General features: G+C 49.7%; 1 protein-coding gene across 3 annotated transcripts in view; it reads right to left on the bottom strand.

The window, feature by feature from the left end:
* PDE4C (phosphodiesterase 4C) overlaps positions 1-20,815 on the bottom strand; it is a 59,069-nt gene that overhangs the window by 32,097 nt on the left and 6,157 nt on the right. Inside the window, exons 1-2 of one of the 3 annotated variants that reach the window (XM_083720329.1) lie at positions 16,365-16,406; positions 10,136-10,353 (exon numbers count right to left, since the gene is read on the bottom strand). In XM_083720329.1, coding sequence (XP_083576455.1) covers positions 10,136-10,353; positions 16,365-16,391 — 245 coding nt within the window. In that variant the 5' untranslated portion in view covers positions 16,392-16,406. Of the gene's footprint in view, positions 1-7,804; positions 8,064-10,135; positions 10,354-16,364; positions 16,407-20,815 lie in introns of those variants that run through there. The other 2 variants (XM_083720328.1, XM_083720330.1) reach the window with 2 other exon arrangements.

Raw genomic sequence — 20,815 nt, 5'->3', positions numbered from 1 at the left:
ATATGTACAGAAGCAGTGTACACAGGTTATTACATTAGCGGGGTTTTAAAAATCACTGGCAATTTTGTGATGAATGGATAATAAGTAATTTAAATAGGTGTCAAGCTGAACAATGGATATGCAGTATATTGATAAATAAGGGAACCAAGGAAGGGGCTAGAGGGAAGTCAATTTGTTTTGTTTTGGTATTGTTTTCATTTTTATTTTTTGTTATCTTTTGAAAATCAATAAATTGTTATAAAAATGGAAAAAGGGTGGCGCACGCCTGAAGCCCTCATCGGAGAACAGCTTCCACTAACGCTGGCTGGGGCTCAGAGGAGCAGCTTGGTGATTATGGTTCTTTCACTGTCGTCCCTGCATTGCGGCGGGTCAGACTAGATGACTCTTGGGGGACCCCTTCCCACTCTGCACCTCTACAATTCCCGGAACCTGCAGCAGTGCTGGACTCAAGGAACAAAAGAGCAAAGGTTCACGGCCGCCTGGCAGCCCAGCCATTCCCTCTGATTTGTGGTCTGGGGATTTGAGAAGCAGAGAAGGAGGAAATGGTTTTTTTCTGTCTGGCGGAGAGTTCGCAGGCAGGTCAGCAAGGAGCATCTCGCAAGGGGAGATGCAGAAACCTCGGTCCAGCTTTGAGAAAGCCTGGGCTTAATCACTAGATGCTGGTGGAAGAATTTGATGGCACCCGAGGCTCTGGATTACAGATAGCTAGGATTGTCTCTGCTGGATGAGGATCCCTAGATGTGTGGGGCTGGGGAGATGCCTCTGGGTCTGATCCCTGGCTTTCCAGACAGCTCTTCCATAAACATGGTCTTAACAATGAGTCCATAAGTAACTATGGAGGCCAATTCTGGATCCACACGTCCTTCCATGGCGGGGACATTGGTTTCCAGGCAGGAGTTGATCCCGGTGAGGGTTTGCCAAGCGTGCCTTCCTCTTGGCACATTTCTCCCTCAGGTCCTGAGTTCGAGTTTCTTCAAGCCCAGGACACCTTTGGGGAAGGCTGTTCTCCAACTGGAGCGCTCGCAGGCAACTGTTTCCCAGTTGTTGGTGCTTATACTACTTTTTTTTTTTTTTGATTTGCCTTGAGAGAGTCTTTGAACCTCTTTTGTTGACCACCAGCATTACGCTTTCCATTCTTAAGTTCGGAATAGAGTACTTGCTTTGGAAGACGATCATCAGGCCTCCGCACAACATGACCAGTCCAAAGAAGCTGATGTTGAAGAATCATCGCTTTGACACTGGGGATCTTTGCTTCTTCCAGTAAACTGGCATTAGTTCGCCTGTCTTCCCAAGTGATGTGTACAATTTTTCGCTCCCCGCCTCCCAGCCTGTCACCTGAGTTACTCACCCACTCTCTCTCTCTCTCTCTCTCTCTCTCTCTCTCTCCCAAAGGTGTGCTCAAATGCCTTCTCTCTCTTTCTCTCTCTCTCTCTGAAGCAGGGCAAGCTGACCACAGAGGAACTAGGTGCCATCAAAACAAGGACGACTCACAAATCCTTGCCGGAAGCCACCAATTCAGCAAAGTCATGTTTTTTTTTAAAAAAATCATTCTTTATTAACAGCCTCAAAACTTGGAATCGAAAGCAATCATGTTCAGACTTTCAGAGTGTTATTGGTCCTGTTGACAGTGTGCCTTTCTTTTTTTAATTCCCCCAGGTGAGAACAGCAAGCATGACATAAAAAGATGATGATGGATAAAGAGGATAGAGAGAAGTTTTCTCTTCCTCTCGCAGAAAACTGGAACTTAGGGACTTCTGACGGAGCGGAGTGTTGATTCAAGACAGATAAAAGAAAAGACTTCTTTATGTGGCACAGAGTTAATTTATGGTGCTGAGATACCCACAAAACAGACGTTGCCCACAGTTCCAGTCACTACACAGAGGCAACTGAAGGTTCAAAACTGCTGCAGAAGATAAGGCTTCGGTAATACAGGTCAAGGCGTTGCTGTATACATAAAGCTCACAAGCTTTGCAGATATTGATAAAGATATAAATGCAAGTAGAAAGGATTTTTGTTGCTCCAGCAATTCAAGACTCCAACTCGTGGACTGACCCACAGGGGGATGTTCCTCCAGCCAGGAGGACTTCCTGTCTCACCTGGTCTGAAGCATCTTCCCTCTGTGTGTGACCAGGTAGAGGGGCGTGACCCTAGCAGACCCCCATCAAAGTGCCGGTCACGCAGCCATCTTCCCCCTTCTTCAGTTTATTCCATCTTGATGTCTTTTGCTGTCCGCCGGCTCTCAGCCAGCAGCACATGGGCTCAATCCCCACATGGGATAAACCCACTCTCTCTTCTATAACTACAAGCTAGAGCCTGCCTTCAGGATCATACTGTGAACTGAATGTAAGTAAACTTCTTGTTACTTCTAAGAGAAGTAAAAAGACTGCCTTTTTAAAAGGGATTGAAGTGGAATTTAGCAGGAACAGTCCAATGTGGACAAGCCAGACTGACTTGCTTAACTCAAGAGATTCAAACGAATCTATCAACTAACTTTCTGCAATATACTGGGGAATGTACTCTGCTACCAGCTCACTAGCGTGAGTGAGGAAGGATAATATTTAATCAATATATACTCTCCTGCTACCCACAACATTCCCACAACCCCCAGTCTCTGTCCACACCTCTTGGCAAGGGGGAAGAAATTCTCTTGCATTGCTGTGGCCCTCAATGGCCCCATATTGTTTCTTAAATGGCCCTGGTTTGGCCAGGTGGTTTTGCCTAGGTAAAGGGAAAGGGACCCCTGACCATTAGGTCCAGTTGTGGACGACTCTGGGGTTGCGGCGCTCATCTCGCTTTACTGGCCGAGGGAGCCGGCGTACAGCTTCTGAGTCATGTGGCCAGCAGGACTAAGCCGCTTCTGGCGAACCAGAGCAGCGCACGGAAACGCCGATTACCTTCCTGCCGGAGTGGTACCTATTTATCTACTTGCATTTTGATGTGATTTTGAACTGCTAGGTTGGCAGGAGCAGGGACTGAGCAACGGGAGCTCACCCCGTCATGGGGATTCGAACTGCCGACCTTCTTGTGGTTTAACCCACAGCGCCACCCGTGTCCCAAGGGCCAAGCAAAAGTTTTTGCCTAGGGCCAAGCAAAATTCCTATGAAGCAAAATATCTCCCTTCACATCCCAAATTATCCAAATCCTATGCAATTTATTAATTTCTAGGGTTTAGGGGGGGCCCCAAATCTACAACAGCACAAAGCTCTTCGTTGAAGTCTGTTTGCCATCGTTTGCCGCCGCCATTCTCACCGCCTCGAGAACCTGCCCTGTTCAACTCTTTTCAAAACGAGCCTTCATTTCCCCTCTGTGAATATATTCAGCGCTAAGCTCGTTGCAAGGTTTGTCCTCGTTGGGGTTTCAGATGGCAGGTGGCACTCTGTTCCGAGGCAAAATTTGCTCTGCTGCGATGGTGTGCGAGTGTACATGTGACACACACAAACACAAACACACAAACCTCTCACTCTTCTTCTCCCCATCAATCATCTCAGACTTTGGTATTAAAAATAGACAGGCTTCGGTTTGGGAAGGGACTGAGACTGCCATAGAGACCATCTGCTCTGTACTCTGCAGTTTGGCAAAGCATGGATCCGTCAGCCAGCCTTTTGGGGACGTTGCGCTTTAGGGCAAAGAGAGTCCCAGGGCTGCTTTCAGGGCATCGCAGAATCTTGTTGAGTATGCCGCCCCTCTGTCTTTCCCCGGGAGTTCCTGTTCCACGGGTACCACCTGCTCTCATGGTGCCGGCACCAGACAGCTTGCTCCACAGCCGCTCTCAGTGGAAAGAGGTCGCTGGGTTGCACAGAGGCACAACGGGCACCCTCTTTGGCAAGAGAGTGCTGTTGGTGGGTGTCAGGACTGCCGCTAGGTCCCAGCTCACAGAGGACCAACGCCCAGTGGATATTATATACAAAAGTCTTTATTGAAGTTTAGTTTCCATTTCCAAGCTCTGGGCGCGCAGACCCACATCTTAACGCTAGACCGGCTAAGTCCCCTCTGACTCACTGCTCCACCCACACCAGTTTAAGATTCTAGCCCGGCTCCACCTCTTGCGCTGCTCTTTCCTGCGTTGGGTCCTTCTGCCCTCTGGGGTTCCCTCCTTCCTGGACTCCTCTGACGCGGAGCCTCCTGAGTCTTGCCCCTCCCTCCGGCGGGCTTTAGGACCTGGCTCCCTTCCCGGGCTCCCCGCTGTGCCGCGCTCCTGTACATTTGAACTTGGCGCGCGCGCCCAGCCGGTGACTTTCCTTCTGACCGTTTCCGCTTCCTGATGTGGGCGTTGCCAAACCTGACTCCTCTCCTCCCTCTGGTGGTGAGGACACTGGTCCCGACTCCTGGGACTCCCCCTCCCCACTGCGCTCTGGTGGAGACGCTGGTCCTGATCTCCAGCTGCTGCTCAGGGACTCCCCGCTGGCCCCTCCCTCTTGAGGTTTCTCCCTTGGAATCTCCCTTGCTCTGGCCACCGGCGCTCCCTTCTGTGAGTCCTCCGATTCGCTAGAGAGGCTTGTGGAATAACTCTGGCCACTGTCACTGCCTGCGCCCCCCTCGTACTCCTCCTCCTCACTCTCCATTTGCTCCCCCTCCTGTGTCTCTCCTTCTGAACCCCTGACAGTGGGAGTGCCCAGTGGTAAAACCCAGTTTACCCAGAAGACACGAGCAGAGGCGTGCTGGATCAGGGCCATCTGATTCCCTTTGTGTGTGTCTGTGTGTCCCTGACATCTGATCTTCAGTGGTTAACAGCCCTGCCCAGGGGAGGCTCCACTGAGCTCAGCTTTAATCCACACAGGGGAAAAAGACAGAGGCCAAAAGAGAGGTTTTAGATGAAAGAAAGAAAGGATTCAACCAGCATGCTAGTCCCTGCCCTGTCCTGAGCGCCCCAGGGCAAACTCTTTCCAAAATGACTCTTGGAAAAGAAACGCCACACGCTGGGCCTCTCAATCCAGGGCTGAAGGTTTTATTCCCAGAAATAAAACGCAGAATGTGCTGCCATCTGTGGCGTCGCCGGTGCCAAAAGGAGACGCTGGGTGGGGTGAGGGGACTTCTTCTGGGTACGCAGCGAGGAAGCACTCGGGACCCAGCTAAGAGCAGCTGCAAGTCAGGGTTCAACAGAAGCGTCTTGAGGATGGGGTTCTTGGCAGGCAAATGTCGCCGGCGGCACAGATGGCGGCGAACAGGAGGAAGAACGTGGCAATGCGGGGGTGAAAAAATAGCAGCGGGGCAGATTGATCAGCAAACAGACCAGTTCCTGACAGAACCTCATAGGGTTTCCATGGCTCTGCATGAGGCCTCGCAGCTCGTGAAACCCAGAAGTCTGCACCCATCACCCCCCAAAAAAGGACACGCTTTCTTGCCCACTTTAAGAGGACAGCGACTTGCTGCCTTAGCAGACCAGGCAGCTGCAATGTTCCCTTAACTCTGTGCAAAAAAAGAGAGAGCACAAAGCAGGTAGACTGCCCCAGCCTCTGGAGGCTTCTTTTTTCTAAGGCTCCTGAATGAAGGTTCTGGTTGAAAGGGAGGTATGAGAAGCTGCCTTATTCTGAGTCATATAAATGCAGGCATTTCTGAACCATCTCCTGCTTCTCCTATTTCCCCGTCCCTGCACAGACAATTCCATCTGGCAAAAGAAGACGAGGGAGAGAGACTGGCTTTGTTCTCTTCCGCACAAAAGCCGCTGCAGAAACCAACCTCATTATTCTCTTTTACTTTCTCTCTCCTGGTCGGATTGGAACATCCAGGCTGGCAAATTGCACCTGGAGGACCTCGAGGAAATGAGCGGAAAGAGAATAAAAGGAGGGCAGCTCACCTCGGACTTCCCAGGCCCTCCCTTCGGGGTACGGAGGTGGCAAAGTCACAGGGAGGTGTTGGCAGAAGCAGGCTCAGTGGGTAGAGCACTTCATTTGCACGCAAAAGGTCCCTGGGTTCAATCCTTGGTGTCTCCAGGCAGGACCAGGAAAAGACTCCCTGTCTGAAAAGAGCTGCTGCCAGTCAGAGTAGACAACACTAAGCTAGATGAACAGATGATCTGCTCTTCCGATGCTCCTAACTCTCAGCCACCCCAACGCAGTCGCTGGTCAGGGGCAAAGAGGTGCAGCGCCATGAATTTGTCTTATATTATTGTGTTTCTACCCCACCTTTTCCTCCAAGGAGCTCAGGGCAGCGTACAAGTACATGGTTCTCCTCCCATGCCTCACTTTTTTTAAAAAAAACCTTTTTATTGGTTTTTATAGAAATACAAAAACCATTAAACACTTATCCAGCAATATATCTAGACATCTCCCACTCCTCATTTAATCCCCACAACCCCCCCCCCCTCTGCAAGGTAGGTTAGGCTGAGAGGCAGTGGCTGTCCCATGGAGGGTGGAACTATTCTGCACCATGAGGACTAGGATCTTGCTATATCATTAGAGGAGCGCCATAGCTCACCAATGAAACGCCTGTTTTGCACCACCCAAAAGATTTCCAGGCTGAATCTCCAGATAGGGATGAGAGCTACCACCCGGACCAATGGTCTGGCTGGGAATGAAGCGGCTTGCTGCTGAAACCAGAATCAGGAGGACTAGAAGATTGCATCGTTTTGAGGGCAACAGCTCCGTGGCTCTTAAGATGCTCTGCCATGGAGATCTCCCCCCCCCCCCTGCTTAGAGGGGGGAGGATGAAACGAGGACCAGCGAACTTCCTTTACGGGCCGAAAATGCCCATTTGGGTCAGATATCCATAGAGAGGGGTTTGCGACAGAGACCACCCCGCTTCCTGGCCAGGCGCCCCCCTGGTCCACGCCCGGACCGCACCCACCACGAAGACCCTTCTCAGACACCCGGTAGAAGCTCTGCTGACCACGCCCCGCTCTCTCCAAAATTAGGGTGGCTTCGGAGCCCTAAAATCTCCATGCCAGCCCCTACCTCCCCTCACTGGACCAGCGCAGAGGGTCGCCAACCAAAGAACCCCCACCCGCAAAAAAACCAAAACCCAACACGCAGCGCGTTTTAGCCGAGAAGGAACGTGACGCTGCCCTCAACTCTTAATTGATTTATGTTTTTGTGCTCTCCCCAATCCTAAATCCAGGGCGCGCGCGCAGAGACCAATGCGGGATGCGCGCAGCTCCGAAGCTTCCCCTATAGGGCGAGATCCCGCCTCCCCCCCCCCCCAAAGAAACACACCAAATGTAGGCACCCCCCATTCCCTACTCAGCGCAAAGGGCAGCTTCAGAGAGGAGAGGCGATGCGTCCGTGGAGCGCCCGAGCGCACACAGGTTCTTAGAGGGGCCCCACGCCTCGCCTTGGGTGAAGGAGATGGAGCCCCCCCCCACAAAATAAGCAGCCACGTTTCTCTCCCGCGCCCCTCGCAGGTCGCCCAGCCACCCCGAAGAGCCGTCATCCAGAGAGCCTCTGGGCGCACAGGAAGCTCCTTCGCCGAAACCTCTCCAAATTCAGGATGCGCCCTGCTTGCCCGTCGCTGCGCCCTGCTCCTCCCTCCACAAGGTCCTCTCTCGCCCCTCCAGACCCGCAACGCCCCCTCTCCGCGATCCACCCCGAGGGCGCATCTCTGGAGCCTCAGGGGATACGGAGGTCTCCGGAGGGCGGGAAAGAAAACGGATCGTTACGCCCGCGGCTTCTGCGCCTTCCTCCCGCGCAGGGGCCTCGCGGGCAAATGAACACCCATCTCCCAGCCCAGACACGCTAAGCTCCCCTTCCGCCAGGTGTGGTTGCTCAGCAGTCCAGCTGCAGGGGCTGGACTAGGTGCCATTCGGTTTCCTCGGAAGTAAGAGGCGCGGGGCTCGTGCGCCCTGCTGGCAGCCGGGAGGGGAGGCTCTTACCGGCGGTGGAGCGAGGAGGGCCAGGACATCCTGGGGTTGTGGAGGGCCGGGCGGAGGGAGGCGCGGGCCTGGCGGTCCCGCTCGGTGTCGGAGTGGAAGCGCTGCTTGATGCGGATGTGGGTGCGCGGCTGGCGCCACAGGTGCTTGGGCGGCTTGGCCAGCCCGGCGCCTTGGCGGCTCAGCTCCAGGGCGCGCCGGGAGGTGCTGTCCGCCATGGCGCGGTGCTGAAGCCCCCGCGAGACGGCAAACTTTCTCCGGGCAGCCCGGCTTCTCCTCCGCCTCGCCGGCCCGCGCTCTCCGTTATATAGAGCCGGCGCGGACAGCGCGCTCGGGCCAGACTTCTTTGGAGCCGGGAAGGAGGGAGGGAGCCGCGCTGCTGACAGCCCTCTCCTCCCCGCCCCCCCAAAAGCGGCTCACCCAGTGGCCAGACCAGAGGCGACGAGGACGGGCGCGCTCGGCACATGCTTGTCTCCCAGCAGGCTCTTCTTTGATTCAGGAACAGAGAAGAATAGAATCGTAGAGCTGGAAGGGATCCTGAAGGACATCTAGACCAACCCCCCCCCCAAACACACACAATGCAGGGAAAACATGCCGCAGCCCTGAGGAATCTGAAGTCAAACCCGGCGCAGCAGCCTTAGGGCAGCCCCCCTGCTCTGAACCCCCAAGTGGGTTACCAAGAGGACCCCTAGGCCTGGCGTTAAACAGAGCCCAGGAGTCCTGCGTGCCTTTCGCGTGTGGGTTGCCAAAGGGGTTGGGCAGGTGCAAGGAACAGCGCCAGGCAGGGTGTCATAGAGTGGCTAGCGAGACCGTGTTGTGTAGTGGTTAGAGTGTCAGATTCAGACCTGGGCGACTCCGGGATTTGGACGACTTCCAACTCTACACTTCCATGGTGCCCCCTCTGCCTGTCCTGGGCAAGAGTGCCAGCCTTGCCACTCACCCGTTTCCCTTTTTGGGGGAGCCCCTGCTGCTGCCAGCTGAGTCACCCTTAGCTGCACCACCAGCCCCTTCTCATTTAAACCGCCACCAAGAAATGCCAGGCAAATGCAGACACGCCTGCTTTATTCCTTTGGGAGCTGTCCCCATTCAAACTGGGGGAGAAATAAATGTGAAGACGCACACAAAGACCCCTCAACTATTTTTGCAACCGGCAGAAATGAAAAAGCAGCGATCGAAACACCCTCCAGCGGCTCCTTCCCTTTGACGAATGGCGTATCAAGGGGAGGTGGGGGAGACGCTGTAAAAACACCAACAGAAACGACCTTGATGCTAAGCCAGGCCTTTGGCCCCTCAAGCTCACTGATGCCTGCACAGGCTGGCAGCAGCCCTCCAGGGTGTGTGAGAGAGGAGTCCTTTTTCCCGGCCATCTAGAATTGAGCCATACAGCAACTTGGCTATGTTCCTTCCCCTAACGATAAAGCAAGAGTCTAGTCCTCAGTGTTCTGATTTTAATAGGGAGCTGTTTCATACAGAATCGGACTTAGCTCAGCACTGGCTCCACTGAAGGGAAGCAGCCGCTCTCCGGAGTTTCAGGCGGTGGGTGGAGGTGTCTAAGCCCGACGCAGAGACGCTGCCAGAAATTGAACTTGCAACCAGGCAGGAAACTTTTTACGCAAGCACGTCTTTAAACCAGAATTGAAATTTAATCTGCCCGAAACGATTGCCCACCCCTCCTCCTCCTTCCCACAGAAGCCGGTTTTGTGCCTTGCAGTGGAAAAGCAAAGGAAATTCAATCAATCAGCCAGTCAATTTCTGCAACAGCTTAATTATTACCGAGACGAGCAATAAAGTGGTTTGACTGCTCCCATTCTTCCTCCTGCCTCTGGTGGATCATGCGGGGAAGGGGGACTCGCAGGCAGAAATGTTGCCGTCCAAATCACTTTTATCGCCAAGGCAAACGGGGGGGGGGGGTCCCTAGATTATGCCTGCTACAGAGCTGTGAAAAATGCACAGGAGCCTGAGCAGGGAAAGGAAATTGGCAATCTTCCTCATCTTTTCTTTCTAAGAGGAAAACAGAGCTGCAGGGCCTGTGAGCCCCAGGCTGGGGGAGAGGCCAGATGTGGCCCCCAGGCTTGCTATCTGGCCCTCGAGGGACTCTACCTGCCACCCCCCTCCACCCCAGAGGATGCTGGCTGTACGAGTTCGATCTCGGCATGGAATGGAGACTCTATCCAAAAAGAGAGAGGCGAGAGGCAGTTCTTAGCTCCTAACTTCTCAGAGGAGGGCACTCTGTGCAGGCTCAGAAGCCACCAAAAACCGTGCAGATTTGACAGCCCACGACATGCCCTGGGTCTTTCTTTCTCGACACCACCAGGGAAAAACTCTACCTCTGACCTCATAACGCTGGTGCCTTCGGTGCTGGCTGGGGGGGTCTCCTCGATGGTGAAAACAACCCTGCTGTGTTCTGGCTCCGGGGCACGGCTAAGTTCAGCGCCTGCCACATGCCGGGAGACGAGAGGTGGCAGCAACAGCGTCCCTGAGAAACGGCGCTTGACGGCGTTCCCTGGAAGAGCTCCGATGCCGGGGCCCAAGTCCAGCTGCTCTCGGGATCTCTGGAGGGGGGAAAAAAGAAAGGGGGAGTCAGCAGTGTGCTCAGACCATTTGGGGAAGCACCCTTTCCTCGCCCGGCTGCCACATTGCCCGTCTATCTAAAATAAAGAGAACCCCCAGGTTCAGAGGCAGTCTACCTGTGAACACCAGCTATGAAGGCACGAACCACAAGGGAACACTGTTGCTTGTGTGCCCTGCTATCAGAAACAGGAAGCCGAGTTGGAATGACACACTACAGCTCTGAATAAAAGGCATAAGGGACTACCGGTAAATAAAAAAAGTAAGATTCTAGTCCTCAACAAAGGGCTGGATTAAATACGATTGTTGGAAGCTGCAGCAGTGCTGCGGAAACCTGCTAAGGGGTAGGAAACTACAAGGAGGAAGCAGCTGGAGGGAATGACTTCTGGGTCAGTGCATGTGGCTGCCTGGAATAACATTCACTTTTTTTGCTGCTGCATCACGCAGTTGACATATTGAGCTTGTGGTCCCCCAAGACCCCTAGATCCTTTTCACATGTCCTGCTAGTAAGCCATGTGTCCCCCACCCTATATTTGCACATCTGGTTCTTCCTGCCCCAGATTATACTTGACCTCACCCAGGAACAGCTGTGGGGCAGGATTCCTGCATTGCAGGGGGTTGGACTAGATGGCCCTCAAGGTCCCTTCCAACTCTACAGTTCTGTGATTCTGTAGTTTCAGTTGTCTCTATACTAATGCACAGAGTATGGGGAACAAGCGAGAAGAATTGGAGCTCTTAATACAGGATGACAAATACGACTTAACGGGGTAACTGAAACCTAGTGGGATGAGACACATGACTGAAATATAGAAATGGAGGAGTATAAACTATTCTAAAGGAATAGATCAAACAAGAAAACAGGAAGGGAGTGGCATTATATGTAAAGGATGTGACAGGCTGGATGTGAGTGAAAAATTGGATGTAGGAAGACAGACGAACTAATGCCAGTTAACTGGAAGAAGCAAAGATCACCAGTGTCAAAGCGATGATTCTTCAACATCAACTTCGTTGGACTGGTCATGTTGTGCAGATGCCTGACGATCGTCTTCCAAAGCAACTCCTCTATTCCGAACTTTAAAATGGAAAGCGTAATGCTGGTGGTCAACAAAAGAAGTTCAAAGACTCTCTCAAGGCAAATCTTTAAAAATGGAGTATAAGCACTGACAACTAGGAAACAGTTGCCTGCAAGCGCTCCAGTTAGAGAACAGCCTTTCCCAAAGATGTCCTGGGCTTTGAAGACACTCGAACTCAGGACACAAGGGAGAAACGTGCCAAGAAGAAGGCACACTTAGCAAACCCTCACCAGGATCAACTTCTGCCTGGAAACTGATGTCCCCACTGTGGAAGGACATGGGGATCCAGAATTGGCCTCCACAGTCACGGACTCACTGTTAAAACTGTGTTTATGGAAGACAATCTTACTCGGCCAGGAGGGAAAGAAGGAGGAGGAGGAGGAGGAGGAGGAGGAGGAGAAGAAGAAGAAGAAGAAGAAGAAGAAGAAGAAGAAGAAGAAGGTGGTGGTGGTCTTTGGATGTCCTTATGACTACTGGATCACCCTCACCCTGAAAAGACTTTTCGAGGATGACTCTTAGGGAGGGCGGGAGGGAGGGAGGGAGAGGGAGGGCGGGTGGGTGGGTTGATTGAAGAGGCGCCGAGTTCGATCCATCTCCTAGCTCCATCTATAGACAGCATCCATTAACTGCAAGCATTAGCCTCCAGCAAAGGCTTTAAAAATTCATCCCCTCGCCTCCATATTTATTATTGCTTCCATATGACATCGCTCCAAAGATAAAGCAAGGCAAGCCATTTTAGAAAAAGGAAAGGAAGGGGGAACAAAAGAAGTAAGATCTTCTTCTTCCTCTGAAGGAGAAGCAAGGTCCTCATGATGCCAAATAAAACAGGAAGGGAGGAAGGGGGCTCAACAGTCAGTCTGGACTGCTCAGTTGGATAGAGCATGCTGAAAACACCAAGGTTGCAGGTTCAGTCCCCGTTGGGGGCAGCTGCATATTCCCGTGTTGCAGAGGGTTGGACTAGATGACCCAAAGGGTCCCTTTCCAACTTTCCACGATTCTATGATTTGGCTCCTCTAGCTCAGTGTGACAGCAGCAATCCAGGGTTTGGGGACTGGAGATACTGGGGATCGAACCCTGGGAGCTTCTACATGCAAAGCTCTGGACTTCCCCTTCAAAGGAAAACAAGCTCCTAGTCCTTGTGGTTCTTAGTGCCCATTTAAACCGGAAGCTGACCTCTTCTTGTGGGAGTTTATCAGCCAAACTCCCCCTCTGCACCTGGGAAAAGGCTCAGCTAAGGAACAAAGGCGCACAGAGGGAGCACCTGTTTTTCTGATTCCTTGCCAACAAGCTGCTTTTTCTCTTTCTCTGACGGTTGCCCTGGGGTGCCAATTAGCGCTGCAGGAGGGTTAATTGCCACTTACAGGCAGGCATGACCACTCTCTCTCTCACGGCTCGGCTGCCAATCATTTCCGCCTGAGAGCACCTGCCAGACCTGGCCTCCAGGAAGGGTGGAAGGGAGCTGGAGGAAGTGGGTTGCGGGTTCAAATCCCCCTCTCCAATATCCGGGCACACGTTAAGAGATGTGGGCCAAGCGTCAGCCCAGGGAACCCTAACCCTAACCCCCCCACACACACACAATGCAGAAGAGTCCCTGACAGGTGGCCATCTGACCTCTACTAGAAACCTTCCAGTGAAGGAGAGCGTCCACCCCCTTGAGGGAGTGCGCCCCACGGTCAAACTGCTATTATAATTAATACAATATATCGCTTAAGGCCTGTACCGTTTCTAGGACAGTGAAGCACCACAGCTAGAAAAAAACAGATATACTGTATAAAGTAAAATTAAAGGTAAATCCCAAACAGGAGAACATTTAAAACCAGCAGAGGGAACAAGGTTCAATCAGGGTGTCTTAAAAAAAAAGAGCTTTGCAAAGCCTGCCTAATAATAATAATAATAATAATAATAATAATAATAATAATAATTTATTTTTTATACCCCACCCATCTGGCTGGGTTTCCCCAGCCATTCTGGGTGGCTCCCAACATAACATTTAAAAGCAGAAGAAAACCTCAAACATTAAAAACTTCCCTAAACAAGGCTGCCTTCAGATGTCTTCTGAAAGTCAGATAGTTGTTTATTTCCTTGACATCTGATGGGAGGGCGTTCCACAGGGCGGGCACCACACCAAGAAGGCCCTCTGCCTGCTTCCCTGTAACCTCGCTTCTCGCACTGAAGGTGCGCCAGAAGGCCCTTGGGAGATGGACCCCAGTGTCTGGGCTGGAAACGCTCCTTCAGGGCAACTGGACTGAGGTCGTTTAGGGCTTTAAAGCCCCAACCCTTTGAATTGTCTATTCCAAAAAAGCACATTTGGACCCGGAGATGGGCATCATTGCCTGCTTGGCATTGCATGAGCCGAATCTTGGAGCCAAGGACCTGCCAGCCCTGGTGGGCACTGCAGTTGGCACGCTAAGAGGCCAAGAAGAGCCCAGAAGGAGGGGGAATTCCTGCTTGTTTTCTTCACCGGTCCTCCGCCGCTAACTGACAAAGAGGCCAAGAAGCGTGACCCGTTGCCAAGGAACCCGGAGAGAAGGGGCACCCATTGCCCAGCACCCGGAGGGCAAGCCAGGGCCTGCCTGCCATGACCGAGGGCGGGAGGAGGAAGACTCTGCTCAGGATTTGCAGAGGCTTTTCTTCTCCCCCCAAAGATTTAGGTCTAGGCTCAGAGTTTCCCTTCTCCCAGATGGGCTCCTGAGAGCCAGTGTGGTGTAGTGGTTAAGAGTGGTGGACTCGTAATCTGGGGAACCGGGTTCGAGTCTCCGCTCCTCCACATGCAGCTGCTGGGTGACCTTGGGCTAGTCACCCTTCTCCGCAATCTCTCAGCCCCACTCAACTCACAGGGAAAGGAGAATGTGAGCCGCTGGGAGACTCCTTTGGGTAGTGATAAAGCGGGATATCAAATCCAAACTCCTCTTCTTCTACTCTTCTCCTTTCCTGGGGGGACGAGCCCCACCTGCCCCTCACTTCCCCCCACGGCACAGGCAGAAATCGCCTTCTTGACCACTGGACCCCCCCCCCCCTGGCTATCTCCTGCTTGGATTACTGCAGTGGCCAGATTGGATGAAGTGAAGAGCCGTGGGTTGTTGACCTTTTTTTAGGATTTGAGCTTTTTTTCAGGGTTGGAGTTGCTGAGCTTCTTTTAGGATTAAGCTGTTAAGTTTTTTTTAGGATTTTACCCCAGGAAATAAACTGCCACAGGGGCCGGATTAAACCGACCGGCAGGCCGGATCAGGCCCCCGAAACGGACTTTGAACATGCCTGGGCTACTGCCATGCGCTCTCCATGGGGCTGCCTTGGAAGAAACTGCAACTAATCCAGAATGCGGCAGCCAGACTGGGGACTGGGAGCGGCCGCCAAGACCATATACCGGTAACCCCGGTCCTGAAAGACCTCCATTGGCTCCCAGGACGTTTCCGAGCACAATTCAAAGGGTTGGGGCTGACCTTGAAAGCCCTAAATGGCCTCAAAGGCCCAGTAGACCTGAAGGAGCATCTCCACCCCAGACACCGGGGTCCATCTCTGGGTCCCCCCCCCCCAGAAGTGAGGTCTTCACATGCAAGGGAAACCCCTAACTCCCCGAGGGTCTCCCCTCTCCTGGTTCAGCCGGCCAGTCAAAGCCGTTCCTGGGATTGGGGCCGCTCTCGCCGGCTGGAAAGATGTGCGCGAGGGTTTTTGCAGCCTGGAGACCCTTCCCCTCTGGCTGCAAAATTCAACTGAGCCGCTTCTCCTACCGGGAATTCTTCCAACAGAACTAAAAGCAGAGCCATAATTCCTTCCCCTTGTTATAAGAATTTAAGGTCTCCGATATATAAATTTGGTGTTCATAAATTTACAAGGCAAACACATACAGAACTACCGTATATAAACGCCATGTCTGAAACAGTACAGGAAGACAGTCCTGAATCCATTTTGACTCTCCCAAACCGACCAAATGTTTCTCTGCAAGGAGGGAGGGAAGGGAAAAACCTCCCCATTGTCTCTTTGCTCACAAATCCTGCCTTCAGGGCACATTTAAGATATGAATAAGAAACATTTGAGGTCAATTTGGACAAAAAAATGGTTTTAGGACTTTTTTCCTGTACTGTTTCAGGCATGCGGTTTATATATTTATTTATGAGTTTGCCTGGTACATTTGTTTTATATCATGGGGAGGCAAAGTAAGGCCCGGGAGCCGGATCTGGCCCAGTCGCCATCTCAATCTGGCCCTCGGACGGCCTGGAAATCAGCATGTTTTTACATGAGTAGAATGTGTCCTTTTATTTAAAATGCATCTCTGGGTCCTTTGTGGGGCATGGGAATTTGTTCATTTCCCTCCTCAAAATATAGTCCGGCCCCCACAAGGTCTGAGGGACGGTGGACCGGCCCCCTGCTGAATAAGTTTGCTGAGCCCTGTTTTATATCTTAGAAGGTCTAATTCTCCTAACCCCTGTAAGAGTAATTCGGCCAGGAATGAACTGGGAGGCTGAGGTGGAGCAAGGAAGAATTGTGAGGGGGAAAGAGACCGTCTCCTTGGGTCTCCTCCTTCCAGTCCGGAGGGGAGAGATGCTTCTAGAAAGAGAAGCCTCCCAAAGCGGAGATCTCTTGGGTCCCTCAGGAGTAACTGACAGGAAGGACCACCATGTTCAGAGCCAAAGGATTAAGTGCAAAACCTTGAAGGGAAAGAACATGGTCAGCTGAAGGCTCCTGAGTTTCATCCCCCGTCTCAGAGACTTCCTTGCTCAAGAAAACCATTCTTGTTCATTTGAACCAATCCTGCCTGGGACTCCTAATTGTTAAGTTTTACCTCAGGCAAGTCCCTACAAGACAAGCTGAGGTAGTTTGAGGGAAGTGGTGGAAGTGGGCGCTCCGTTGTGAAGTGAGAGGCCGTTGCAGATTCACTGGTGGCAGCGCCGTGACAAGAAGGGAAAACCCTCACAGAAACAGACCCAGAGACACAGAACAGCCAGTTTCATAAAGTACGGGAGTTATTTGATTAAAAGGAGGAAAAATTCCTGTCAGAAAATGACCAGCAAGCGCCAAGCCAGAGACTCGGGGTGACCCAGTGCAGAGATGCTGCATCTGAGGAAAATCCTCAGACTGAAGGAGAGATGAGGAGACTAAGACTGGAACTGGCTGAAGTTGAAGCAGAGAAAATGATACAACAAACAAATAAAACAAACAAACATAAATCATAACCTTATTAAAAATCACACTTATTAACATTGTTAAGTGATTTCCTCGCTTCCCCTTGGTTGAATTTTAATGCATATCCTTTTAACGGTTTTCCAAACTATAGTTCTTATAAAATTTAACTTGAACATTAACATCCTTGAATCTTTTCATTTTGAAATTTGAACGAAGTTAAAACCCTCACAGAAACGTACCCAGAGACACAGAAGAACCAGTTTCATAAAGTACTGGAGTTATTTGATTAAAGGGAGGAAAATTTCCTGTCAGAAAATGACCAGCAAGCGCCAAGCCAGAGACTCGGGGTGACCCAGTGCAGAGCTGCTGCATCTGAGGAAAATCCTCAGACTGAAGGAGAGATGAGGAGACTAAGATTGGAAGTGGCTAAAGTTGAAGCAGAGAAAGAAAAACATCAAGTTGAACAGAAGTGGTGTTCTGTGAGGTGGGCCCTCCATTTTGAAGTGAGAGAAGGGGCCCAAGGGCGCCAAGGGGAAAAGGGCCGTCGCCATATTCCCAAGCCTTTGCAACCTGACGCATCTCTTCTAATGCTGCTGTCCTCTCCTTTGGAAACTGAGCAAAAGTTTTCTCCGTCTTAGTAATAACACTCTCTATGTTCCTTTTTTCTTTTGGACATCCTTGAGGAAAATAAAAGGTTGGAACCAAGCTGGGGCAGGAAAAGCGGTTTTTGCTTCTCTGGGCCACAGACTCCCCCAAACCGGCCGGTCTGGGCAGCCAGGCAGCCATTGTGAAAGGGAGAAAGGCGGGAAACTCCAGAATCTGAATGGAGAACTGCTGCCATTTTGCTGAGGCAAAAAGCAGAGAAAGGGAGGGGGGAAAGCCAGGCAGGAAAATTCTGCAACCTGTACTAAAAATGAAAGAGAACGAACTCTTTTTGTGCTGGCTGAGCGATGCTGCAACTCAGGTGATGCTCAAGGACTATTAAGCATAACTAATGTTATGAGAATTTGAAGGTCTAAGGTATTAATATTCATTGGTGGCAGCGCCATGATACGAAGTGAAATTCCACCCAGAAACGTACCCAGAGACACAGAACAGCCAGTTTCATAAAGTACTGGAGTTATTTGATTAAAAGGAGGAAAAATTCCTGTCAGAAAATGACCAGCAAGCGCCAAGCCAGAGAGACTCGGGGTGACCCAGTGCAGAGCTGCTGCATCTGAGGAAAATCCTCAGACTGAATGAGAGATGAGGAGACTAAGATTGGAAGTGGCTGAAGTTGAAGCAGAGAAAATGATACAACAAACAAACAAATAAAACAAACAAACATAAATCATAACCTTATTAAAAATCACACTTATTAACATTGTTAAGTGATTTCCTTGCTTCCCCTTGGTTGAATTTCAATGCATATCCTTTTAACGGTTTTCCAAACCATAGTTCTTAACGTGAACATTAACATCCTTGAATCTTTTCATTTTGAAATTTGAATGAAGCGAAAACCCACCCAGAAACGTACCCAGAGACACAGAAGAGCCAGTTTCATAAAGTACTGGAGTTATTTGATTAAAAGGAGGGAAATTTCCTGTCAGAAAATGACCAGCAAGCGCCAAGCCCAAGTGATGCTGCGACTCAGGTGATGCCCAAGGGCTACTTAAGAATCATAACTAAACTTATGAGAATTATAAGGTCTAAGGCGTAAAATAAATGTTCATAAACGTACCAGGCAGACACATACCTAAGTATATCAACCGCGTGTCTGAAATAGTACAGGCGAGCAATCCTGAAGCCCTTTGGACTCTTTCCGGGACCTCAACTATTCCTCTGCAGTTTGTTTTTTTTTTAATAAAATTTTTATTAGGGGTTTTTACAGAATAGAATACAAAGACAATAACCAACCTTGCTTTTATCTCAACAGAGTTTCATAACTTCTTTGGACTTCCTTACATCTCCCGCTGCCATTTTCATCATCATAAATTTTTTTCCATGCAATTTATCATCTAGTTTGCAAATTTTATAACCACTTATTTAAATATAGTCCTCTGCAAATTTATTTCTCTTAATCTCACTTTACATCCCATTCCAATCCGATTTTGTGGTGGCCAATTATTTATGATCAAACATCCTACTTAACTTTCCACCAAATCACAATATTTTTGTAAATAAGTCTTAAATTTCCTCCAATCTTCTTCAACCCTCTCTTCTCCCAGGTCTCGAATTCTGCCAGTCATCTCAGCCAGTTGCATATAGTCCATCAGCTGCATCTGCCATTCTTCCAGCGTGGGTAGATCTTGAGTTTTCCACTTCTTAGCGATAAGTATCCTTGCTGCTGCTGTTGCGTACAAAAAGAATGTTCGATCCTTCTTTGGCACCATCTGGCCGACAATGCCCAAGAGGAAGGCCTCTGGTTTCTTGGTGAAGGTATACTTAAATACCTTTTTCAGCTCATTATATATCATTTCCCAGAAGACCTTCACCCTGGGACAAGTCCACCAGAGGTGAAAGAATGTTCCTTCATTTTCCTTACATTTCCAACATTTATTGTCTGGCACATGGCATATTTTGGCAAGTTTAACTGGGGTCATGTACCACCTATATATCATTTTCATTACATTTTCCTTCAGAGCATTACATGCCGTGAAGTTCATCCCCGTGGTCCACAACCTTTCCCAATCCTCAAACATAATATTATGCCCAATATCCTGTGCCCACTTTATCATGGCCGACTTAACCATTTCGTCTTGTGTATTCCATTTCAACAGCAAGTTATACATTCTTGAGAGTACTTTGGTCTTAGGTTCTAACAATTCTGTTTCCAACTTCGATTTCTCCACCTGGAATCCTAACTTTTTATCGTTTTTAAAAATTTCTTGGATCTGAGCGTAGTGTAACCAGTCTCGCACTTTGTCTTTCATTTTTTCCAAACTCTGCAATTTCCAATTATTACCCTCTTTCTCTATTATTTCCCAATATTTCGGCCATTTGGCCTCCATATTGGGTCTTTTTCGGGCCTTGGCCTCCAGAGGTGATAGCCATCTTGGAGTTTTATTTTCCAATAGGTCTTTGTATTTTGTCCAGACATTAAACACTGCTTTCCTGACAATATGATTCTTAAAGGCCTTATTGATCTTAACTTTATCATACCATAAGTATGCATGCCAACCAAATGCATTGTTAAAACCTTCCAGATCTAAAACATCAGTGTCCTCTAGAAGTAGCCAGTCTTTTAGCCAGCAGAAAGCTGCGGCTTCATAGTACAACCTTAAGTCTGGCAGGGCAAAGCCCCCTCTTTCTTTCGCATCAGTTAATATCTTAAACTTAATTCTGGGCTTTTTGCCCTGCCAGACAAATTTAGAAATATCTCTCTGCCACTTCCTGAAACACTCCGTCTTGTCCACAATTTGCAATGTTTGAAACAAAAACAACATCTTAGGCAATACATTCATCTTAATAGCAGCAATTCGGCCTAGCAAAGAAAGCTTCAATTTTGACCAACTGTCCAAGTCTCTCTTAATTTCAGACCAACATTTTTCATAATTGTCCTTAAATAGACTCAGATTTTTTGCTGTTATGTTTACCCCTAGGTACTTTACTTTTTTAACCACAGTTAGTTCTGTTTCTCTCTGAAACCGTTCTGACTCTGCATCTGTCAAGTTTTTTCCCAACACCTTAGTTTTCTGTTTATTTAGTTTGAAACCCGCTACCCGACCAAAGTCCTGAATCAATTGTAACACTCTTTTTGTGCTAGATTCTGGCTCTTGCAATGTCAAAACAAGGTCATCTGCAAAAGCTTTAAGTTTATATTGTTTCGCTCCGATCTGAATCCCTTGCACCAACCGGTCCCCTCTAATCAAGTTCAAGAGCACCTCCAGGACAGAAATAAACAACAAGGGGGAAATCGGGCAGCCTTGTCGTGTCCCTTTTTCAATCTTAAACTCTTCTGTAACCACATTGTTAACTATCAGTTTTGCCTTTTGTTCTGAGTAAATCGCATCAATCCCATTTTCAAAACCCCGCCCCACTCCCATTTCTTTTAAATTCCCCTTCATAAATTTCCAAGAGATGTTATCGAAGGCCTTCTCCGCATCTATAAAAATTAAAACTGCTTTAGTGTTAATATTTGTTTGCAAAAGTTCCAAAATGTCAATAATGTTCCTTGTATTAGCAAACAAGTGTCTTCCTGGGAGAAAGCCTGCCTGGTCTTTATGAATTATCTCATTTAAAACTCTTTTGAGTCTTCCTGCCAAAACGTCAG

The sequence above is a fragment of the Podarcis gaigeae genome (assembly GCF_964106915.1).
Source record: "Podarcis gaigeae genome assembly, chromosome: 18".
Lineage (NCBI taxonomy): Eukaryota > Metazoa > Chordata > Lepidosauria > Squamata > Lacertidae > Podarcis > Podarcis gaigeae.
This window is presented reverse-complemented; position numbering and strand designations above follow the sequence as displayed.